General features: G+C 47.4%; 2 protein-coding genes across 3 annotated transcripts in view; one reads left to right on the forward strand and one right to left on the reverse strand.

Moving 5' to 3' along the window:
* The first annotated feature begins 11 nt into the window (after positions 1–11).
* On the forward strand, positions 12–6,058 carry DMAC2L (distal membrane arm assembly component 2 like). Its single transcript, XM_081915800.1, has 5 exons — positions 12–104; positions 2,701–2,814; positions 4,069–4,277; positions 5,181–5,352; positions 5,928–6,058. Exons 2-5 carry the CDS (start codon positions 2,708–2,710, stop codon positions 6,040–6,042), a joined length of 603 nt encoding a protein of 200 aa, XP_081771926.1. The 5' UTR covers positions 12–104; positions 2,701–2,707; the 3' UTR covers positions 6,043–6,058.
* Positions 6,059–8,904: 2,846 nt separating this feature from the next.
* The window catches only part of CDKL1 (cyclin dependent kinase like 1), a 30,835-nt gene continuing 14,593 nt past the window's right edge, over positions 8,905–25,146 (reverse strand). For both annotated transcript variants that reach the window (XM_081914626.1, XM_081914627.1), the window contains exons 4-11: positions 23,210–23,331; positions 18,113–18,185; positions 17,094–17,184; positions 16,650–16,850; positions 13,642–13,724; positions 12,783–12,839; positions 11,128–11,283; positions 8,905–9,340 (exon numbers count right to left, since the gene is read on the reverse strand). In XM_081914626.1, coding sequence (XP_081770752.1) covers positions 9,233–9,340; positions 11,128–11,283; positions 12,783–12,839; positions 13,642–13,724; positions 16,650–16,850; positions 17,094–17,184; positions 18,113–18,185; positions 23,210–23,331 — 891 coding nt within the window. In that variant the 3' untranslated portion in view covers positions 8,905–9,232. The remainder of the gene's footprint in view (positions 9,341–11,127; positions 11,284–12,782; positions 12,840–13,641; positions 13,725–16,649; positions 16,851–17,093; positions 17,185–18,112; positions 18,186–23,209; positions 23,332–25,146) is intronic.

A 25,146-nucleotide genomic window follows, 5' to 3' on the forward strand; every position in this document is an offset into this window, starting at 1 on the left:
GGCCTCACGCCGCCGCGGCCTCGCCTCGCCCTCGCCCCGCCACCAGGGCCTGCAGCGCCGGGAAAGAGGCAAGGCGCCCGGGGGCTCCGGGGGGAGGCGAGCAGGCAAGGGGGGGGGTTGCTCTTGAGGCAAATTGTTGCTGTTTAGGCAACTTGTTGTTGTTGTTGTTGCTGCTGATGCTGCCCTGTGTCCTCTTTTCCCAGGACACGCCCACCAACACCGTATTATTATTGTTGTTGTTGTTGTTGTTACTGCTGTTTTGTCTTGCAGCCCAAAGCGACTTGCATCTTGCAAAGCGACCTGCGTTCAGAAACGTCGTTTATGCAAATTGTTGTTGTTGTTTATGCAAGTTGTTGTTGTTGCTGCTGCTGCCCTATGTCCTCTTTTCCCAGGACACATTCACCACCATATTATTATTATTATTATTATTATTATTATTATTATTATTATTATTTTGTCTTGCCCAAGGCAGTCCAAAGCAACTTGCATCTTGCAAAGTGACCTGGGTACAGAAACAAAAAAAATTCCTTCCAGTAGCACCTTAAAGACCAACTAAGTTAGTTCTTGGTATGAGCTTTCGTGTGCATGCACACTTCTTCAGATACAGAAACGTCTTTTATGCAAATTGTTATTGTTTATGCAAGTTGTTGTTGTTGCTGCTGCTATATGTCCTCTTTTCCCAGGACATGTCCACCACCACCATCGTATTATTATTGCTATTGCTATTTTGTCTTGCCCAAGGCAGCCCAAAGCAACTTGCATCTTGCAAAGTGACCTGCGTTCAGAAATGTCATTTATGCAAATTGTTGTTGTTTATGCAAGTTGCTGCTGCTGCTGCCATATGTCCTCTTTTCCCAGGACACGTCCACCACCACCATCATATCATTATTGCTATTGCTATTTTGTCTTGCCCAAGGCAGCCCAAAGCGACTTGCATCTTGCAAAGTGACCTGCGTTGTTTGCTGTTACCAGTCTGTCAGTGCCGGGTTTATGTATAAGCTAAACAACAAGCTGTAGCTTAGGGCCCTACTCTGGGGGGGTGTGAGAAAAAAAATCACGATTAAAATACTTCTTCTAAACTGTATTTCAGTTCAACAATTACTTTGATAAAATACATATTTTGTTGCATGCAATTGGCTTTAGATTCCGATTAGGTCCATAAGTTACTGCATATATAGCATATATATACTGGACACCGAGGTCCAGCTCCGAGGGCCTTCTGGCAGTTCCCTCGCTGCGAGAAGCCAAGTTACAGGGAACCAGGCAGAGGGTCTTCTCGGTGGTGGCACCCGCCCTGTGGAACGCCCTCCCATCAGATGTCAAAGAGAACAACAACTACCAGACTTTTAGAAGACATCTGAAGGCAGCCCTGTTTAGGGAAGCTTTTAATGTTTGATGTATTACAGTATTTTAATATTTTTTTGGAAGCTGCCCAGAGTGCCTGGGGAAACCCAGCCAGATGAGTGGGGTACAAATAATAAATTATTATTATTAGTGAGAGATGGACCATAAAGAAGGTTGATCGCCGAAGAATGGATGCTTTTGAATTCTGGTGCTGGAGGAGACTCTTGAGAGTCCCGTGGACTGCAAGAAGATCCAACTTATCCATTCTTAAGGAAATCAGCCCTGAGTGCTCACTGGAAGGACAAATCGTGAAGCTGAGGCTCCAAGACTTTGGTCACCTCATGAGAAGAGAAGACTCCCTGGAAAAGACCCTGATGCTGGGAAAGATGGAGGGCACAAGGAGAAGGGGATGACAGAGGGCGAGATGGTGGGACAGTGTTCTCGAAGTTACCAGCATGAGTCTGACCAAACTACGGGAGGCAGTGGAAGATAGGAGGGCCTGGCGTGCTCTGGTCCAGGGGGTCATGAAGAGGCAGACACGACTAAACGACTAAACAATAACATTATTATTATATATTCAACACACAAACACAGCGACAGTTTGTTGTTGGCAAAGGACAGCTGGACATATAAAGGGCCCCGTTACCTTCAGTAGCTTAGGGCCGCATGAAACCTAAATCCAGCCCTGGTCTGCATGGCATGGTAGAGCTGGGAGGGACCACGAGAGTCAATCTAGTCCAGCCCCTTGCAGGGCAGCAGGGATCCTTTGCCTAGAGTCATATAGGATGGTAGAATTGGAAGGGACCCAAAGGTTAAATCCATACCTAGCAAATTGCAACTAGTTCCCTTTGAGACCGGTGAGATTAAGTCATTGCAAACATCCCCCACTCATGGGCCAAGGGGAGAAGGGCAGGGAAAGGCAGCTGTCCCCCCCCCCATAAACAAATAAAAATCAATACAAATACATAGAAAACTGTGGTTCTGGCCCCCCCCCAAAACTAAAAACCTGGCTATGCTCATGGTCCCACTGATTTCATTAGGGCCTAAATTTTAATCTGGATCTATTCAACCTAGGAAACCTCAGTTCAGCTGCAAAAAGTACTGTTTTGTGGCATATTAAAGACTCCCACTTAGTTGTTATATTGTCGCACAAACCTGTTCTAAGCATTTAGCGAGACAACCTATGAATTTTCTGAATCCTTGAAACGAGTTCTATAAATGCTGAGGATCATTATTATTAGTGTTTTATATCACTTCCTTAATAGATTGTCTTTATTTGTAACTCTTATACCTGCCGACAATTGATGTGTGTTCTTTGTGCGGGAATCCGCTAAACTGCTGCTGTTTCTTTTTCAGAAGCTGAATGATGCTGATTGGAGCTTTGACACGTCGAACGGGCTTATTAAAGAGGCAGCCCTCCTGGGATACAGGCAGGAGTTTTTGGGGATGGCTTAATGCCGTTTTCAACAAGTAAGTGTGCTGGCCAGAACAACTAAATCAGCTCCCACAAAGGACACTGCGAATTGAAACCCATTTGCCTTTTAAAGCCCTCTAGGTTGGTGGCCGTTGCTGCCTAATGTGGCAGGGAGTTCCAAAGATTAACCACGTGCCGTGTGAAGAAGCCCTTTCTTCTGCCTGCTCTGGATCTTCCAGCATGTAGCTTCATTGAATGCCCCTGAGTTGTAGCACTGATGGAGAAGGCAAAAAGCTTTTCTCTGTCTGCTTTCCCCATGCCATGCATAATTTTGTAAACTTCCATCGTGTGACACCTTTCTTGCATTTTCTCTTAACTGAAAAGCCCCAAACGCTGCCGCCTTTCTCTATAGGGGAGTCCCTCCAACCCCTTAATCATTTTGCTTGCCCTTTCCTGAAATGTTTCTAACTCTACAATATCCTTTTTGAGGTGAGACAATCGGAACTTTGCACAGTATTCCAAACATTAGGATGCTGGCAGTTTTATTTTCAATTCCTTGCCTAATGATCCCTAGATAGGGATGCGGGTGGCGCTGTGCTCTAAACCACTGAGCCTCTGGGGTTTGCCGATCAGAATGTCGGTGGGTCGAATCCCCGTGACGGAGCGAGCTCCTGTTGCTCTGTCCCAGCTCCTGCCAACCTAGCAGTTTGAAAGCATGCCAGTGCAAGTAGATAAATAGGTACCACTCCGGCGGGAAGGTAAACAATGTTTCCATGTGCTGCGGTTTCCGTCACGGTGTCCCATTGCGCCAGAAGCGGTTTAGTCCTGCTGGCCACATGTCTTGGAAAGCTGTGGACAAAGGCCGACTCCCTCAGCCTGAAAGCAAGATGAGCGTCACAACCCCATGGTCGCCTTTGACTGGATTTAACCATCCAGGGGTCCTTTACCTTTAATGATCTCTAGGCATGGAATGGTCTTTTTTTACGGCTGCCACACACTGAGTTGACATATTCATTGAGCGATCTACTACAAACCCCAGGTCACTTGCCACTTCAGACCCCAAAAGCATATATGTGAAATTATTGCTTGCTCTGACTTGAATCACTTTACACTTGTTTATACTACATAGGCCTAGCAGGGCCCAATAACAGAAGGCAGAGCAAGTAAGGGGTCACCCAGCGCACCATTAACCTATGGCACTCACTTCAACAAGAGGTGCTAATGGCCACCCAACCTGAATGCCTTTAAAAGAGGATTGCATAATAAAAACAAAACTGTCCTTAAAAGTAGCTGTTGCTCCTCATTTACAGGGTGGACTATGAGCGGATCCAGGCCGTTGGCCCAGACAGAGCCGCTTCGGAATGGCTCCTTCGGTGCGGGGCACTCGTGCGTTACCAAGGCTTGGACAAATGGCAGCAAGATTACAATGCTCTCCCTTCGGGACCATTAGGGAAATATAAGATACAGTCAATTAATGCCACAGAATCTTGCATCATGGCCAAGGGATTCGATTATTTGGGTAAGTAGCTGAAACACTAGGGATGCAGGTGGCGCTGTGGGTTAAACCACAGAGCCTAGGGCTTGCCGATCAGAAGGTCAGCGGTTTGAATCCCCGTGATGGGGTGAGCTCCCGTTGCTCGGTCCCTGCTCCTGCCAACCTAGCAGTTCGAAAGCACGTCAGAGTGCAAGTAGATAAAAAGGTACCACTCTGTCGGGAAGGTAAACAGCGTTTCTGTGCGCTGCTCTGGTTCGCCAGAAGCGGCTTAGTCCTGCTGGCCACATGACCCGGAAGCTGTACGCCGGCTCCCTCGGCCAGTAAAGCGAGATGCCGCAACCCCAGGGTCGTCGGCGACTGGACCTAATGGTCAAGGGTCCCTTTACCTTTACCTATTAGCTGAAACACTAAGCGTTTGGATTTGATATCCTGCCTTTCACTCCCCTTCAGGAGTCTTAAAGCGGCTCACAATCTCCTTTCCCTTCCTCCCCCACAACAAACACTGTGAGGTGAGTGGGGCTGAGAGACTTTAGAGAAGTGTGACTGGCCCAAGGTCACCCAGCAGCTGCATGTGGAGGAGCGGAGACGCGAACCCTGTTCCCCAGATTACGAGACTACCACTCTTGACCACTACACCACACTGGCTCTAACCAGCTTGGTCCGTCAATATTCCCAATATGCCACACACCCCTGTCCACCAGCACTCACAAAATTTGAAATGTACACGACTGGTCCAAAAAGGTTGTTGAAAGCTGGTTTACATCACTGCCTGCTTATAGAGGTCGCACTGTGGAACATAGACCCAGCCCTTTCTCAGGTGGTGAAGTCTCCACAAGGAGACTTTATCACTTGCATGGGCAAAAGCTGTAGATCTTCAGGCCGGTTGTGTGTTGCAAGTCCCCCTCCTTGACGTTCTGCCTGTTTCAGACGGCCTGGAACACGTTGAGGAAATCCGGCTTTGCAAGTGCATGTACATCTACGATGAGTGCCTCCAGCGGCTGAGCCAAACGCCCAACCTGCAGAGAAGCCTCCTGCGCCTGTGGATCATTTCCTGCGGGAACGTCACGGACAAAGGCATCATTGCGCTGCATAAGCTCAGGTAGGCAAGGCCGCCAAGGGCAGCCCTGCGTTTTTGCTGCATCATGAACCCTGTTGTTCTCGCAACCACCAACGGAAAATATAGGTGACTTACAGGAGCTCTCTCCCTGCTGCAGTTAGGCTCCAAAGATTCCTTCCCTTGCCTACCATGAAAGGCGTTTTCCCCCCAAGCCAAATTGTTGGAGGGGACAAGGGAGACGCACTTTCAGAATACGAATTTGCTCCTGCTGTATCAGTTTTTTAAATTGGTGTTGGAAAACGCAACTAGGATTTCCGTCAGGGCCACGGGATGCTCTTGCTCACATTTTGAAAAGATGTCTATCAATATTCTGCAAATGAAAAAACATTTTGGTCCTGCGCTACACTAAAATGTTAAAATGCTTCTTTGATTGTCCTTGAACTTTCCTGCACCCTTTGAGAACCACTGACTTGGAGGTTATGTTACAATCAAGCAGTATATCAATTTGGTTGGACGAAAATAAAAGGCATCTGTGAATAGTGGGCTTAATGTGTGCCTGTCTTCCAGTGCAGTCAGCAGCTTTTGCTAAATTAAATATTTCTTCTTCTTCTTTACAGTAATCTGGAATATTTGTTTTTGAGCGACTTACCTGGGATAAAAGAGAAGGAAGCCACTGCTCAGACCCTCAGGCAATCATTGCCAGGCTTGCAGCTAGAACTGGACTTGGATTAAAGGAATTGCCACCTCACTTGGGCCTCATAGTCTTCTTAAACCTGTGAAAGTTGTGGAGGTGGAGAATTGCTCAGCCCACTGCTGTCTCTGCAGAATCTCCGCTCTCCAGCCTCTCAAGGGAGGCCTCTGCTTTTGGGAATCCCTTAACAGGTGATGCTACGGCTTGGTCAGTGCTAGGCGTGTGATCTGTCCTTAAGCTACTCCCCCCACCCCCATAAATCAAGACTACAACAGCCCTGGGCGACTTTCTGAAGAACTTGTTGAAGATGTTGACTTTGGGTGCTAAATCCTGGAAGTTTGGGCAATCTAAGGTCAAAAAGATTCCTACAGAGAACTACCGTATTTTTCGCTCCATAAGATGCACTTTTGCCCTCCTAAAAAGTAAGGGGAAATGTGTGTGCATCTTATGCAGCGAATGCAGGCAGGAAAAGCCCCCAAGAGCCGCACACATGCTCCACGCGGCTCTTGTGGGCTTTTCCCCGAGGAGGGAAAAGGGCAACCCATCACTGACGGGCTGTCCTCCTCCCACCTCGTAGAAAAGCCCGCAAGAGCCGCACTCCCTTTAAAGAGCGCGCAGCTCTTTCTGGCTTTTGCGGGAGGTGGGGGAAGGGACAGAGGGCAGCCCCTCAGTCCCTTCCCCCACCTCCCGGAAAAGCCCCCCAGGCTGCCCTTCTCCCTCCTGGGGAAAAGCCTGCAAGCGCCGCACACACACTCCACGCGGCTCGTGAAAGGGAACGCTGAGCAGAGCCTTAAAAAAAATTTTTTTTCTTGCATTCCCCCTCTAAAAACTAGGTGCGTCTTATGGAGCAAAAAACATGGTATGTACTTCTTCCAGAGATTTTTTTAAAAAAATACAAAGTCATCTTAACCCCCTGTTCCCTTCTGCTTCCAGGCATGGCCAAACTTGGCCCTCCAGATGTTTTGGGACCACAACTCCCATCACCCCCAGCTAACAGGCCCAGTGGTCAGGGATGATGGGAATTGTAGTCCCAATACATCTGGGGGGCCAAGTTTGGCCATGCCTGGCTTAGACAAACCAAAAATATTTGCTTTGATGCTCTCACGTCATCAAGGAGATTATGGCGGTTATGGCAATTTACAGAGTGATGTAAGCGGGGTAGGTGGGGTGGAAATGAACTAGAAACAACTCCAGAGTAATATGCAGTTTACTGTTTCCTACGCAAGCGTTACAGACATTGGTTTATACCAGGCAAAATCTGGTAGTCATTTGCCAGAACCATGGCCTAGCAAAACTTGGCTACAGCTTCTATGGAGCAGCTCCGATAACCAGCGGATTTTGCAGCGAGCTGATCTTGGAAACACAACACATAGGTACACATTTCTTCCAGCTGGACCTGTCTGTTGGAGAGGGTGTCGTTGCCAAGGCAGCCATGGCACTCTCCTTATGTACGACCGCAGCCCTGGAAGAAGAAACCCCCTAATCACAGTCTGCCTTTTGTAGATGAGGCAGGAGCGAAGCCTGGAGGAGAAGGTGAATTCCACCCATCTGTTCAAATGAATCTAGATCATGGGTAGGCAAACAAAGGCTTGGGGGCTGGATCCGGCCCAGTCGCCTTCTCAATCCGGCCCGCGGAAGGTCCGGGAATCAGTGTGTTTTTACATGAGTAGAATGTGTGCTTTTACTTAAAATGCACCTCTGGGTTATTTGTGGGGCACAGGAATTCATTCATTATTATTTTTTTCAAAATGTAGTCTGGCCCCCCACAAGGTCTGAGGGACAGTGGGCCGGCCCCCTGCTGAAAAAGTTCACTGACCCTTGATCTAGATCACAAGGAAAAGAGAATTTTGCATTTCTTCCCTGAACGAGCATGCGTGATACCTGGTTGCTAAAGCAATTATAACGCAACCGCACAGAGAACCTTTGTGAATTATCCAAAAACCTTTGGCTATACAGCCCAGAATTGTGTCTATTCACAGTCAGATTTCTTTTTTGTTGTTGCTGTTCTCTATCCAAGGATACTAGAGAAATAACAAAGTAGGGCTTTCCAAGTAAGCATGCAGCTGGGATGGTAAAATCTGTGGCTCGCCAGATGTTGGGGCCACAACTGCCAAGACCCCTGGCCATTGGCCATTCTGCATAGAGCTGATGGGAGTTTCTGAACATCCAGAGGACCAGTGTGTATCCACAGAGTTTCTGCAGCAAGGACTGGACAAAGCAGTGTTTCTCCAGGAGATGGAAAATAGAAGGGCCGCATCCTGCTTGGGTTTACAGAGTACCAGATACTCCAAGAACTGAAGGATTTGCAGGGCAAGGTTAGTTGAAGGGCATAAGATTGGGAGTGTCAGATCACCATGTGGGCAATTGAGCATCTCTAGGGTCCAGCAGCAAACTCGCAATAATAAATACAAGCATGACTAATTGTATAATTTCTAACGAAAGAATTCAAAAGTCAGGGTTCCCACCCCCCCGGTCCTATTAATGTGCGATAACGCGTCTCCATCTCTTGGAACCGAATCCTATATTTCGGCAAACATGCTTGCTTCTTACATGGAGGTTTCATTTTAACCCAGGGTATTATTATTTTTAGGAAGTATCATTCAAAGAGACAAACAGAAATTTACAAGTTTAAAAGCAGAGGAAAGACGTTGATTTCTAACCACCCTGCTGGGAGATCTGTGTTTGATGCAAGATTTCACAGAATCGGAGTTCTTCGCATCTTTGACTGCGTCTTGCAGGATCAACCAGCCTTTGCTATTAACTACAAATGCACATGAGAACAGACGTTCTCCCTTCTTCTTTGACACCATGGGATTTTGTGAATTAAATGTGTTTGGCATAGCTGGATCCCACCCACCCTCCGCTTCCACTCCATCTGCTCCCAAACAGGCAGCAGACCCACACAGTACACAGGATGAGCTCTTGAGAACCCTGAACTGATGCAATCACAATTATTCTGCCCCCAACCCACCCCCCAAAGTCCCAGAGAGATGCATTTTCTGCCGAGTCACAAGAAGTTCCAGACCTTCAGCCGACTCTCTTGTCTCTCGGAGCAGAGATTTTCTTTCTAAAGCTTTGCCATTCTTAACACGGTCATTTCACGGCTCGCTCCATTGTGCACCAACAGAATATATCCCCTTTCTCCGTTCAAGCTCACTTCAAGGCTGGGAATGCGCTAAGGCTGTCCGCGGTTAATCCGGCTTAGCCGTGACACCCACACTTTAATTTTTTTTAGATGTTTGGGAAACGGTAGTTCAGTTTCCTTGTGCTGCAATAGTACTTCTTGTTATCCAAAGCAGGTAGAATGTTGCTGCTGGTTAACTGGGGCAGGTACTGTAACTAAGAAGAGAGAATAAAGAGTAAGTTGCAGGCAGTTTTCAGTTTAGCAAAGGACAGCAATGCAAACTGTTCTGAAAATGACACAAAGGTGAATGGGCAGCTGGGGGCTGCCTCCACCCCTTTTTGGCGGTGCTGGTCTTGAATTTATTTTTTGAAAAAAATAGCTGTATACCACTATACATTAAAAAAATCAAAGTGGTTTACGACAATAGAACCATTCAATAAAACCATATAACAAAAAAGGTGGAAAGAAGCATTATTGTTGAAAGATGCATTATTAAACACAGGCCTGACAAAATAGAAAAATTTTCAGTAGGTGTCCAACGTTTGGCACAGACGACACCTGCTTAATAATAAAAATGTATGTTCATTTGAAGATCACAGGCTAGCTTACAACTTAAAAGCACAAGATACATTGAATAATATCAAGAAAGCGAAAGCTTCCAAGACACATTTAAAAGGCCATACATTGTTTAATCAGCCAAAGGCTTGTTCAAAGATTGCTTTCTCCTGGCCCCTGAATTGTCCTCGCCTGAGTCTCTGTTGTTGGCAGGGAGTTCCACAGGACTGGGACAATAACTAAAGGCTCTGTTTATTGTTGTTGTGAAATGAGCCTCACCAACGTGGGGAATGACCAAAGGAGCTCCTGTAGAAGATCTCACGGATCAAGCTGGGATAGAAGGGGTCAATCCATGCAGTATCCTGGCCCCAGGTTTGTAAATTAGAATCGTAGAATTGGGAGTTACCACAAGGGTCATCTAGTCCAGACCCAGTCCTGCTGACCTCTGGCACCACCCATGCCGGTAAAAGTATCACTATAGTTTTGAGGCTGGGACCCCCCTAAACCCTAGAAATTAATAAATTGCAGATTTTGATTATTTGGGATATAAAGGGAGAAATGCCAGCTGCAGAGGAATTCCTGGGCTATCCTGTGCAAAAGGACCTGGCCAAGCCAGGGCCATTAAGAAACCGCCACATATTCAATTGTCCAAAGGAGCACAGGCCCAAATAATAATAATAATAATAATAATAATAATAATAATAATAATAATAATATATTATACCCTGCCCACTCTGGGCGGCTTCCAACAAAAGATTAGAAATACATTAAAACATCAGTCATTAAAAACTTCCCTAAACAGGGCGGCCTTCAGATGTCTTCTAAACGTCAGATAGTTGTTTACTTCTTTGACATCTGGTGGGAGGGCGTTCCACAGGGCGGGCGCCACCACTGAGAAGGCCCTCTGCCTGGTTCCCTGTAACTTGGCTTCTCGCAGTGAGGGAACTGCCAGAAGGCCCTCGGTGCTGGACCTCAGTGTCCAGGTAGAACGATGGGGGTGGAGACGCTCCTTCAGGTATACTGGGCCGAGGCCGTTTAGGGCTTTAAAGGTCAACACCAACACTTTGAATTGTGCTCAGAAACGTACTGGGAGCCAGTGTAGGTCTTTCAAGACCGGTGTTATGTGGTCTTGGCTGCTCCCAGTCACCAGTCTAGCTGCCGCATTCTGGATTAGTTGCAGTTTCTGGGTCACCTTCAAAGGTAGCCCCACGTACAGCGCATTGCAGTAGTCCAAGCGGGAGATAACCAGAGCATGCACCACTCTGGCAAGACAGTCTGCGGGCAGGGAGGGTCTCATCCTGCGTACCGGATGGAGCTGAGGGTCAAGACATCTGGGGATCCTGTGCAGGGCTCAGCAGGGACTGGGGTGGCCTGTAGCAGGAGGGTGTTCCTGGCTGCCGTGAAATTTTATCCCTGAGACCCCTGAAATATCTGAGCAGCCTCTTACCCCGGGGATGTGCTTCCGCGTGGGCCGATTTGGCTTCCGTGTGAGGGATCTCTCTCGCTCCCTCCCCAGCTCAACCTCTCGGACGCTGTCGAAGTACGGGTGCTGCAGGAGCTGCTCACAAGTAAGCCTTTCTGCAGGATCCATGTGAAGGCAGCCCTGCGATAAGGGAAAAAAGCAAAGAGTCTGGAGGATGCAGACACAAGTCAAGCGTGGCTCAGTGGCAACAGTGCCTGCTTCCTCACACAGAAGGTTCTGGGTTCAAATCCGGCCTGGGAATGTCGGCTGCCTGAATTCCCAGGCATTGCTGAGGCAGATGGACTGATCACATCTCCCACTATAAGGCAGCTTCCTATATTAAGAATGTAAGAACAGCCCTGCAGGGTCAGACCAGTGGACCACCACCTTGTCCTAAATCCTGATCTCACCTTGGCCAACCAGATGCCACCATGGTGTAATAAACAAAAATCTGCCCTTATTCCCTTATGGGGGACACAAGAGCCCTTATAGAGTCCTTTGTAGGTTCTCCATCGGTCAGAGAAAAGAACAGAGGTGAACCAGAGAATATTGAGAAGCAAAGCAGCTAGTAAGCCTGATTGAACTGTTGCAACAGGGTCTCCCCCCACACGCAGGAAAGGAGGAGGACCCCGAACAAAGGTGTGTCCGCCCTTATATAGACATTTTAAATTGCCCGCCCTGTAGTCCAAGACCACCCTAGACACATCATACATACATCACAGAAGGGGTGTAGCTCAAAACCCCCCCCCCCCAGAAACATCATACCTACATTACAGAAAAGGCGGTCTACAACAGAAATCTGAGTGCATTGCTTATCTCTTTTCTGGCATTTTACCTGTTAATGGTTACTTGATTGGATACCCTGGGGAACCTGGCCAGTCTTTTGTAATGACAAATACTTAGTTCCTGAGCCAGGTCTCACTCTATTCATACACAGACATACCCTTAAGACAGGATTTGTGAACAAAAAGAAAATGGGGAGGCTTCTCCATTTTCCTTCGACCTTGCAGAGAAATATTTGAGGTCAATTTGGGAGGGACAAAATGGTTTCAGGACTTTTTCTGTGGGCTTGCAGGGGTTTGCAGAGCTGACAAAAAAAGGGAAGGGAAACAGCCCAGGGGTGCACAAACATCCCCCCCCCGAACCCAGCAGTACTTAGTGGGCATAGAATGTGAGCTGACTTTGGGGGAGAAGGGAGAGGGAAATTGGGAGACGGTTGAAATGGAGCGTCTGAGCAGAAACACTCCGCTCTGTGCATGCTTCGTTCCAAGTTGTTTACTCCCCTTTCCTGGTTTGCTTATATAAAAAAGAAATGGAAAAAGACTGCCGAGGGCTTGGTCAATCATCAACTTAATTGCAAGCTGGCAGCGGAACTGGCGTGCCAAGCAGCGAGTTCCAAATGGCCCCCTCCAATGAGCGCTAGGCAAATAAAATGGAAATGGATGGTTAAACTTGCTAAACTGGGTTTCAGTAAAGAAGGTTAAGCAGGGATGAAGGCAAAAGAGCCGTCTCAAAATGTTAGTGCATTTTAATGTGGATAGTAAGCCTGAAATCTCGTCCCGCTGTTGGGGACTGAATCTGAGACCTTCTGCATGCAAAACAGCCCATTAAAGCATCAAACACCTACAGTACTTGCTCACCTTCATGAGTCCGAGGGCCGAGTAGGAAATGCCTGGGAATTTCATTTCTAGAGGCTCCTGGGGGGAAAAGGAGGACAAAATAATGAGCATCATCGGCTTAGGGGTTCCCTCCCCCCTTTCATGTTTATATTTCAATAATAATAATAATAATAATAATAATAATAATAATAATAATACCTTATTTTTTGCTCTATAAGACTCACTTTTCCCCTCCTAAAAAGTAAGGGGAAATGTGTGTGCGTCTGCAGGCTGCACAGCTATCCCAGAAGCCAGAACAGCAAGAGGGATTGCTGCTTTCACTGCGCAGCGATCCCTCTTGCTGTTCTGGCTTCTGAGATTCAGAATATTTTTTCCCTTGTTTTCCTCCTCCAAAAACTAGGTGCGTCTTGTGGTCTGGTGCGTCTTATAGAGTGAAAAATACAGTAATAATAACTTTATTTATATCCCCCCCCCCAGCCAAAGCCGGTCTCAGAGCAGCTATAGTTCTATATTTGAAGAAGAACTCGTTCCCTGGACAGGTCAGAAAGCAGACGCGCCAATCTTGCCCCTTTGGACCTGGAGACCTTCAATTTTCTTCTCCGTTTCCAAGAGTGATCCTTCCCTCCCAACCACTGAAATGCGGGCGCAGACGTCCCAATTGCCAGCGTCTACGTGTCTCCGAAACCACATCCAGGAGCAGCCATTCCATTGAGCTGGTCGCTAGTTCCCGGACAATGGACCTCATCTCCAAGCAGCCGAAAACAAAAAAGCAATCCTTTGCCTGGAGACGCAAAAGGCCTTAAAAGCCTAGGAAGCGGAGGAGCCTCCTGTGTCTTGTTTGCAGCAGGACTTGTGCAAGGCGGGGGGGGGGCATTCTCACCATGCTTTCTGGGTCTGGAACTCTCACCCCGCTGAAGAACTGGTTTGTGCTGAAGACTTGCTGGTGCCTGGGAATGAGGTCCCCTTTGGAGAAGAAGGAAATTGAATCACACTCAAATCCGCATTTGTTCTGCATTTCCAATAACTCAGTCTTTTAGTGTGGCAGCACCTAAACTTTGGAACCCCCTGCCTCATGATATCAGGCAGGCGCCTTCACTGGGCTCTTTTCGGCACCTGCTAGAAACATCCTTGTTCAGACCTGCCTGCCCAGAAGTTTAGAAAGCGGAGGCGAGTCTTAATCCGTTTTTAGTCTGTTGCTCTTACAACTTATTCCCTGAACGTCTTAACTTATTGTCGTTCATTTTCTTTATTGACAGGTCTACTGCTTTACCTTGTTTGTAAACAACTTCTAGGGGTTTCTTTCCGCAATAAAGCAGCATATAATTTCATGAAACAAACAAATAAATTCAAACATTCCTGCTGGCAGCAGGAGTATCTTAGTATCTTGGGGGGGGGGCAATTGCTCTACGTGGGGTGCAAGACGAACCACATATGTTTACGCAGAAGCATCGCCGCCAAAGCAACCAGCCCCAAACTTGCACCTTAGCCCAAAACAGGCATTCCTACACATTTCCTCTGCCACATCCCATCATCCTTTTTTCTAAAATCCTTCCTGTTTCTAAGGAAGACACAAATAGCACTAAACAAGCTTTCAGTCCCACAAGTGGATCTCCCCTAATTCCCAGCTTTTTAAAAGATCCATTTGCTGGATCCTTGCTGCGATGCAAAAATCAGTTTGGGCCAGAGGTGGGGAATTCATCTTATGAAAGCTCCTGCAACCAGCTGATGGCTGGGGGCTTGCAAAGTGCAGTCCAAGATGGATCTTTGCAGGAGACCGCAAAACTGCCTTTCAGCCCAGAAGCAAATTCCCCTTCTCCACACCTGGTGGGAGGAATGGCTTGGCCATAAACTGCCCCACCACCAGTCTATCCTCTATTTTTTTTGCCAGAAGCGGCTTAGTCCTTTATTAGGCATAGCAAACCACACATTATCAAACAGACACCATATACAAATGGTGCAAAATACGAGCTCAACATAAGAAGGTTTGTCCCGGTCAGATCTTTAACTCCAGAGAAAATCAATTTGCATATAATACAATACAACACTACCACATCACCCATCAATTAAGAACCACTAATTCTCTTTATTAGTAGGACGCGGGTGGCGCTGTGGGTAAAAGCCTCAGCGCCTAGGGCTTGCCGATCGAAAGGTCGGCGGTTCGAATCCCTGCGGCGGGGTGCGCTCCCGCTGCTCGGTCCCAGCGCCTGCCAACCTAGCAGTTCGAAAGCACCCTCGGGTGCAAGTAGATAAATAGGGACCGCTTACCAGCGGGAAGGTAAACGGCGTTTCCGTGTGCGGCTCTGGCTCGCCAGATGCAGCTTTGTCACGCTGGCCACGTGACCCGGAAGTGTCTCCGGACAGCGCTGGCCCCTGGCCTCTTAAGTGAGATGGGCGCACAACCCCAGAGTCTGTCAAGAGTGGCCCGTACGGGCAGGGGTACCTTTACCTTTACCTTTTTAATTATCTTTATAATGACCCGGTCTTTCTACATGGACAGCACTCAAAAATTCAGCCACTATTAAAGTAATTTGATCATTCCTGTCCGAAAGCAGGTCCTGAACCGTTGGGGGCAAAGAAATCAGTCTACGCAGTCTGCACAGCGCTCCCTTTCGCTGTTCTGGCTTCTGGGATAGCTGCGCAGCCTGCATTCGCCCCCTAAGACGCACACACATTTCCCCCTTTTAGGAGGGAAAAAGTGTGTCTTATAGAGCGAAAAATACGGTATCCTCTATTGCCGTGCTGATGTCCTTGGATGGAAGAAGCCACCTCTGATCCCCAGCTCCATTCCCACTTGGCTCATTATTAGCCTGCACTGTGAAAACCCAAATGCTAAGGCAACTGGGCAGTTGCTGCTCAGCCTGATGAAGAGGGAAGGAGGCTGGCTTCTCCATCTTCCACGGGTGTCCTACACTTCCATGCACCCTTTCCAACAGTCTTCTCCCTGGCCAACCTGTCTCTCTCAAAACAGTGTGCAAGTCCTGTGCTTTATAGTGGGGACTGTGCAGGAGATATTCCAAATGGGCCACGCGGGGGACACCTCAGGCTACATTCCCAGGGCAGTGTATTTCGGGCTCACTGTCAGTCCTTCAGTGTTATGTTTCGTGATCCAGACTCGATTTCAATGTATAGTTAGCAGAGTGAAAACTTGAACCCATTGCAGGATTCCCCCAAAATAGACCAGAGGCAATTTCATCCAGCAGAGCTTTTACTGCTACTGAAGGCAAATGAACATAATGGTCACAAATCCAATACATTCAGGACTGGCACTGTCCCTAAGAAATTCAGTTGCAGCAGACTTAACAAGCTTACAGTTACTTAACTTATAATAAGTCTAAACCTTAACACTCAGCATACTACCAGAAAAGAGAGACAGAAAAAGAACGTGAAACTAAGGCTCCTTCTGGCCTTACTTTTATAAAGAGATAGGAGAACCAGTTTTAACCAGCTGTACTCACTTTCTCTGAAGGTATATAACCCAAACAATCATGAACTTTCCGCCTGCTTCTCTCACACAGAGAAGCTTCCGGAAGCCTCTTGAATTAAGTAGAATAGGAAAGATCTCTACACATCAGATCAATACTTTCTGCACTAAGAAATGCAAACTGACACTCACGACCATACCCTCCGTGTTACGTTTCGCATGACCATAAAACCCTCTTCTGGAGCCATAGTGGAATATAATGCATGTTTGGTTCTCTTTTCTCGGCTATTTGCTTCCGGCGAAAATCCATTTGCAAATGGAAACGAATGCCATAATTGCATTTTGTTCTGCTATAGTTCCACTACCTTCCACGGCAATTACCACGGAGAGGAGAGTGAGACAGATTGTAGCCAGCTGCAGTCAAGAAAGACGCCTCTCTGTTTCCTTGGCACCTCTCAAGGACTTACCCAACGTCCTTCTGATCAGGTAAAGCTGGTCCACATCCGATTTCCCCGGCCACAGAGGGATGCCGGACAGCAGCTCTGCAAAGACGCAGCCGATGGCCCAGACGTCCACGGGGGGGCCATACTGGGTGTCCCCCACGAGCAGCTCGGGAGACCGGTACCACCGAGTGGCCACATAGTCTGTGTAGTAATCGCTGGGCCCAGCTGGATAAGGGAGGGTGGGAGCAGGAGTTGAGAAACACACACAAAGGGTGATCTATCCAACAATAGCCCTGAAGGGTCAAGGGCGCCAGAGGAGCTCCTCCCTTCCCCCATATATTCCTCCTTTGCTGAATTTTGTTAATACATTCCAAGGATTATATAGGGAAAGTAGATGCAGGGAAAGCCATGCCCAGCTGCTTAGCAGATAGAGAGACAGAAATTGTAGCGAGAAATCAAGGCACTTACTGAGGATGCGAGCAAAGCCAAAGTCACAGAGTTTGATGACAAAATGCTTGGTTATGAGGATGTTCTCTGGCTTCACGTCTCGGTGGATGCACTGGAAGCAAAGGAAGAGCTGTCAATGTGACAATCAAGTAGAAAACTAGAGGCTTCACCTTATTTAAAATTGGAGTGTAGCAAATGGGGAGCCCCAGTTAGGATCTGGCCTTTGAGGCAATCTGGGCCTGCCTATTATTATTATTATTATTATTTTGAAAAGCCCACATTTATTTGTAGGGGGGGGGAGAAAAATGGTAATAAACAGAAACATTTCACACTGTAATAGTTTCCCCCCCTGTAACTAACATATGAGAAAAGTATTTATTTATAGAGGCAGTCTGTCCTGCCATATCATAAAATATCAAGGTGGTGTACAATATTCAAAGAATCCTAAGTTTTGTTCTCCACATTCCCAGAACAGTTTGTGGTTGTTGTTTTAAAACAACAACACCATCCTCATGAGAATTCATCAGCATTCTGGTGTGGGTTTCTAATATACACAAGTTTGCAAGCAATTCTGCCCAACATGCTAAGTTTTGCAAAGCAACCCCCTGCTAAAACAATGCACTTTTGCATACTTTTTAAAATAATATGTGCATTTTTATGAAGGCTTTATCCTAGTATCTGCATTTTGCACAAAATACTTGGCCGAAGAGCTGCACTGCAAGGTTTCAGAGAAGTGCAAAGTTCAAAGGGCATCTGCTTCCGTCTGCGAATATTTTGGAATGTGTGATTTAGGTAACCCCCCCCTTTAAATGCAAAGTGCCAACTTTCTCCCCTATCTCTAGCAGGCCCCACCCCTTTCTTCTCCCTTCCTTCGCACCCCAGGGGGCTGCAAGCGGGTGGGCAGGTTGCTCTGGCCAGAGGTATGATCTGATCGCTTGCAGAGTGACGCCAGCGCTTGCAGCCTACGTAAATAGGGTTAGGGAGGACAGACGGTAGGGGAAATGGAATTGCAGGTCGGTTGTGCTGACGGCAAGACTTACGTTGTGCTTGTGGCAAAAGTTCACTGCTTGGAGGGTCTGCCAAGTGATGCTTTTCACGAGGTGCTCCGGAACTCTGCAAAGAGAATTAAAAAGAGGAGAAGGATGAAAGAGCTTGAAATTCCACAACCACTTGACCTAAGTCCATCAGCAAAGGGAAGATTGTATTCCCGCACTAGGGTTTTGTTGTTTAGTTGTTTAGTCGTGTCCGCCTCTTCGTGACCCCATGGGCCAGAGCACGCCAGGCACTCCTGTCTTCCACTGCCCCCCGCTGTTTGGTCAAACTCATGCTGGTAGCTTCGAGAACACTGTCCAACCATCTTGTCCTCTGTCGTCCCCTTCTCCTTGTGCCCTCCATCTTTCCCAAAATCTTGGAGCCTCAACTTTAGGATCTGTCCTTCCAGTGAGCGCTCAGGGCTGATTTCCTTCAGAATGGATCGGTTTGATCTTCTTGCAGTCCATGGGACTCTCAAGAGTTTCTTCCAGCACCAGAATTCAAAAGCATCAATTCTTCGGCAATCAGCCTTCTTTATGGTCCAGCTCTCACTTCCATACATCACTACTGGGAAAACCATAGCTTTAACTATACGGACTTTTGTCGGCAAGGTGATGTCTCTGCTTTTTCGTCAAAACTCTCCACTATGACCTGTCCATGAAGGAGGATTTTATGTTACTTAACATAATTCACAGACCCACTCAACAACAACAAAACACCTCTAAGCAGGAAACTGCAATACCTGCGATGAGCCGTGCTGGATCAGGCCCAGGCCCATCAAGTCCAGCATCCTGTTCTCCTACTGGCCAACCAGATGTCTATTATGGGAAACCCACAAACAGGATTCAAGTGCAAGAACCATCTTTCCCTTCCTGGGTTTCCGGCGTCTGGTATTTGGAACCATTGCTGCCTTTGACTGTGGAGGGAGAGCCTAGCCATTGTGGCTAGTAGCCACTCACTGAACATGTGCTCATGTGTGTTGGAAATAAACAGAGCTGTCTTGCGCAATGTGCAAGGGACCTTTGGAACTCTCTGCTGCAGGACAGGGCTTTCCAGAAACTGGTATTCAAATGCATTGCTGCCCCCAAGTATGGAGGCCGAGCAGAGCCAGCATAGCTCATAGCCATCAATAGCCTTTTTCTGCTCCGTGAATTTGCCTAATTCTCTTTTTTAAAGCCTTCTAGGTTAGTGGCCAGGACTGACTCCTGTGGCAGTGAGTTCCATAGTTTAACTATGCACCGACAACGCTAGTATCTCTCCACGTAGGTTTGGGGCAAAAGTTAGTCTGGAAACCTGGTGAGCGACTGCCAGTCAACACCAGTCGACAACACTGAGCTAGGTGGACAAACAGTCTGGCTTTGTATAACGCAGCATCCTCTGTTCACACACAGAGATTGGCCGTAATTTAGTGTCAGAAAACTTGCTTTGAATGCAGAAGGTCCCAAAGTAAGGAAGCTCAGAGAAGAAGCTGACACAACTTTTAAAACTTTTCTTGTGAACAGAATCAGCAAGTCTGAAATCATCATGCGGAGAAAAACTGGGTGATAAAAATGACAAATGAAAGGGGAAAGGGATCTCGCTGGCGCCGGAACCAGTGAAAGTAGCAGCAGCTGCCCCAGTGTGACTTTTAGGAGACGGTTTATTGCCCGCATACTGCAGGCAGTGAAGGAGACCCCCTGGCAACCGTTTGCACAGGACCACCCTTGGCCCTGTTCCCCCAGAGATGGGGTCTCATCCATGGGGAATCCAAAAACCATGTGTCCCCCAGGATGGTGGTTGTTTTTTAAAATGTCGTACTTGTCCAGTCCAACATCTCAGGAATTTGCAGCATGTATGGGACTTTTTTTCTGCCCTGTTCCGGAAGATTTAAAACGAAAATCATTTAAATGCAGTTCTTTTCACGATGGCAGCACCCCAGACGGCAGGTCCAGGTCTGAACCCCTCTCTCCCTGAAACACAGGTTGTGGAGATTGAAACTGACAGACTATGCAGAATTGGATAAGCTAACTGGGAAAATTAGATATCTTAAGGACCAAAAGTTCATTGAAGACTGGGGGAAATTTGTAGAATATCTGAAAAATACATGTGATGTGCAAACAACGTTAGTGGGATTTAAAGGAGCACTGTGAAATTTGAGATGTATTGTCAAAAATAATAGATGTAGGAGGGAAGACTAACAACAATACTCTGGTCAGACCTCACCTGGAGTACTGTGTCCAGTTCTGGGCACCACAGTTCAAGAAGGACACTGAAAAACTGGAACGTGTCCAGAGGAGGGCAACCAAAATGGTCAAAGGCCTGGAAACGATGCCTTATGAGGAACGGCTAAGGGAGCTGGGCATCTTTAGCCTGGAGAAGAGGAGGTTAAGGGGTGATATGATAGCCATGTTCAAATATATAAAAGGATGTCACATAGAGGAGGGAGAAAGGTTGTTTTCTGCTGCTCCAGAGAAGCGGACACGGAGCAATGGATCCAAACTACAAGAAAGAAGATTCCACCTAAACATTAGGAAGAACTTCCTGCCAGTAAGAGCTGTTCGACAGTGGAATTTGCTGCCAAGGAGTGTGGTGGAGTCTCCTTCTTTGGAGGTCTTGAAGCAGAGGCTTGACAACCATATGTCAGGAGTGCTCTGATGGTGTTTCCTGCTTGGCAAGGGGTTGGACTCAGTGGCCCTTGTGGTCTCTTCCAACTCTATGATTCTATGATTCTAAAGAGAAGGAATGCGTAATTAAGAGGTAAAGATGGATGATTGTCAGAGAAGCTGAAGGAAATCCAAAAAGAGAGAATTTGTTTGTTAAAAGTTGGATAAAACTGTATATTGGTGTTGTAAAACAATAAGAAATTATTGTTAAAAAAAGAAACACAGGTTGTGGTTTGGCTGGAGTCTGTGGTTTACTTGATTCTCGGAGCAAAAACGCTGTTGAGAAGGAGGCATGATATAAAAAGAGACTAAATAAGAAATATGCAACTGTGCGGTATAAGGTAATTGATAGATAAAGCACAGTGAGATTAATTGGAAGTCATTTTTAATTTCTTTCTTTATAAGTTTTATAATTGATTTCAGTATCGGGAGTATAAATGATGTTAGTTATACTAATTTTGTTGTTTCTTATATTGTGGTTGTTTGACTTCTTCATTATTTGTTTGTTTAATTGTACGTTTGTGTGTTTTTTTGTTCGTTTGTCTGTCTTCCCATAAATGTATTTATTTTAAATCAATAAAGATATACTTAAAAGAGAGAGAGAGAGAAGGAGGCATGATAAAGAAAGCACTGGGCAATTCCATTTTGTCTGTCTAAAGGTGTCAATTGGCCTCCAAATGGTTGTTGTTGTTTAGTCATTTAGTTGTGTCCGACTCTTCGTGACCCCATGGACCAGAGCACGCCAAGCACTTCTGTCCTCCACTGCCTCCTGCAGTTTGGTCAGACTCATGCTGGTAGCTTCAAGAACACTGTCCCACCATCTCGTCCTCCGTCGTCCCCTTCTCCTTGTGTCCTCCATCTTTCCCAACATCAGGGTCTTTTCCAGGGAGTCTTCTCTTCTCATGAGGTGGCCAAAGTCTTGGAGCCTCAGCTTCAGGATCTGTCCTTCCAGTGAGCACTCAGGGCTGATTTCCTTCAGAATGGATCGGTTGGATCTTCTTGCAGTCCATGGGACTCTCAAGAGTCTCCTCCAGCACCAGAATTCAAAAGCATCCATTCTCCGGCGATCAGACTTCTTTATGGTCCAGCTCTCACTTCCATACATCACTACTGGGAAGACTATGGCTTTAACTATATGGACATTTGTTGGCAAGGTGATGTCTCTGCTTTTTAAGATGCCGCCAATGATCCACTTTGGAATTCCCTGCCCCTTGATATAAGGCAGGCTGCAGACAATGTCTTCCTGGGTGTAAGGGAATCTGCTGGGGGACCATCCTTGTCTGAAGCTGGAAAGAGGCTAGACTCATTCTCTGCACTGTGTCCCAAGCTATGACCCCTCCAAAAAAAAAACAATGACACCTAATGGGCGAGCAACATCTTCAGTAAGAATGCTAATGCAGTGAGCATCTCCATCTTATGCCACTGGCCTGATCCGGAAGCCTCTTCTTGTGTTCTTAAAATATGGTTACCAGATTTTTTTCAATGAATCTGGGGACACTTTTTTTTTAAAAGCTGAGTAGCAACAGGGAGTCAGTAGTGGGGATATTGAGGCAAACGACCCTGGGCCCAAGCACACATGCATATTGTATAAAGGTGCAAAGCCCTTCTTTCGCACCCTGTGAAGCATAAATGCACAGAGTTTTTAAAAAACTGGGCAACGGCCGCCCGCCAGCAACTGCTGAGCCTCCCCCGATCAGTCAAAACAAAGGGGGAAGGGGGCAGGAGATTGCACAAGACACATCATATGGGGATTTCTGGCGAGGATAAATGGCGGGCGCCATGGCAGCGAGCAGCTCCTGAAGCCAGCCAGAGCCAACTGCGCTACCGGGCTGGCTCCGGGCTGCTGAGGCTGCCGCTGCCACATTTCCCGGGGACAGATTTGCAAATCTGGGGATATTCCGGGGACGGAATTTGTCCAGGGACAGATTTGCAAATCCGGGAACTGTCCCTGGGAACCGGGGACGTCTGGTAACCCTAACCCTAACTTAAAACAATAAAACCGCAGCAACAGTAAGTCAAAATCGTCTCTCCCCAGCATTCACTGAAGCTTAATTAATGCGTGACCTCGAAATTCTGCACCCCCCCTGAAACTGATGACAGAGTTAGTGCTATAGTTTTCTGCCATTTTATGCTGTGAACTCCACATTCGATGCTGCCCTCCAACCGAGTAATTGATAAAAATGGAGTTGCAAGTTAATGCCCCAAAATCCAATCTTGTCTGGTTGACTCCAAACAGGTGCCAAAGTTTTGTGCTGGTTTTGTGCCACAAACCCAACTTTTTGTGACGCTGCCCCCCCAGAAAACTGAGCGATTTCCACTCAAACCGGAGTCCTGAGTAAAGGGCCCCAAACCCAGCCTGGTCCAATTGGCTCTAAACCGGTGCCCAAATGGTGTACTCTTGTTTTGTGCTGGTTTGTTGACAGAGGGGTTACAGGGGAGTCACACCAGGGACTAGCTACTTACCCCCGTGGGTTCTTGTCCAGCTCATGGAGGACTGTGTGGTCGCAGTATTCAAAGACCAGGTGGAGCTTCCTCTTCCTCCGAAAAACCTCCAAAAGGTTGACCAGGTTGGGGTGTTTCAGTTGCTGGAAAGGACAGGAGGGCATTCTAAGACAGGGTTACCAGATGTCCCCGTTTCCCGGGGACAGTCCCCGGATTTGCGAATAAGTCCCTGGACAAATTCCATCCCCGGAATGTCCCCGGATTTCATCTAATGTCCCTGGGAAACGCAGCAGCGGCAGTCTCAGCAGCCAGGAGCAGTTGGCTCTGGCTGGCTTCAGGAGCTGCTGGGAAGTCCCCAGATGATGGTGGTGCAGGGGCTCCAAGATGCAGCTTCCGGGCTGCCTCCACCTTCCCTGACCCCAGCAACTCAGCTGTGAAGGGAGGCATCATGCTGCCTATCGGAGCAGCCTCCCAACTCCTACTTGCGTGCAAGCAGGAGTGGAGCAGGGATCTCTCAGTTGTGAAGGGAGGCTTCACGCTGCCTATCGGAGCAGCCTCACAACTCCTACTTGCGTGCAAGCAGGAGTGGAGCAGGGATCTCTCAGCTGTGAAGGGAGGCTTCACGCTGCTTATCAGAGCTTGCATGCGAGCAGGAGGGGGCAGGGATCTCTCAGTTAGGCAACGGGAAGCCTCCCTTCCCAGCTGAGGGATCCCAGCCCCCTCCTGCTTGCACGCAGGTAGGAATGGGATTGGGGCTGGTCTGATGGGAAGGGAGGCATCACGCTGGCTGAGAGATCCCTGCCCCCTCCTGCTTACACGCAAGTAGGATTTGGGATGGGGCTGCTCTGAAAGGCAGTGTCACACAAGTAGGAATGGGATTGGGGCTGCTCCGATGGGAAGGGAGGCATTGAGCTGTCCAAGCCTCATCACCACCACCGCTCTTGGCCCTCCTTCTCCGCCTTCCATGCCTGAACCACTGTGCAACGCTTCCCCGCCACCACCACTGAAGAACCAACAACTCAGGGGCTGCCCAGGATCAGGGAGAAAGGAGATAGAAGCCTCGGAGGAAGGGGAAACGTGACGGTTGAGGTCAAGGCGGCGGCTGCCCCTCTGCCACCGCCATCGCTGCAGCATCAACGTCCCAAAGTGTAGTATTTATTTATTTATTTAACGTGTCCCCGGATTCATTGAAAAAAATCTGGTAACCTTATTCTAAGAGGACTGTGGATTGAATCCGTAACCAAGGAACTATCTGCTGCTGCACTCTTAAGACAATTAATAAGATAACAGCCGCAGATAATAACCTCAGTTACAAGCGCAGTACACTAAAATTAGCCAAATGCACGCTGGAATAAAGACGTGGCTATTTGTTGTTATAATGATTAGCTGGGTATTTCTCTCTTTATGGCTTGAAATTCTTTCTTTTATTAAAGTACATTGCACTCTACTTCGTGTGGGCCGAGACCCTGAAAAGCAGGCTGGAAAACTAAAGTAAATCTAATAAAATAAAATGTAAATAATGCCCCCCCTTTTTTTATTCTAACAACCACCATGTGAAGTAGCTGAGAGAGAGAGAGAGAGAGAGAGAGAGAGAGAGAGAGAGAGAGAGAGAGAACACAAGCAAGCTCAGGTCACCCAGTCAGCTTTGTGGCCAAATGGAGACTTGAACTCAGAGCTCCCTGGTCAAAGCAAGAACCCAGAGAGAGAAAAGAGCTCTGAGCATGTGCAAACCACAGCTCTTTCCCCACAAAAGATCAGAGCAGAGGGGACGTTCTCTCAGCAGACTTGCGTTCCTTGCAAATACACACACACACACACACACACACACACACACACACAAAACCCCAAACCCAAACCCTGCATTTCTTAATTCCACCCTATAAACAGCTGCAAGGTTGCGTCCGCAGGTCAGTTGTGCATTGACTTTATTTGCATTCTTCTGCTGGGGTTAGCAAGTT

The sequence above is a fragment of the Podarcis melisellensis genome (assembly GCF_964234715.1).
Source record: "Podarcis melisellensis genome assembly, chromosome: 1".
Classification (NCBI taxonomy): Eukaryota; Metazoa; Chordata; class Lepidosauria; order Squamata; family Lacertidae; genus Podarcis; species Podarcis melisellensis.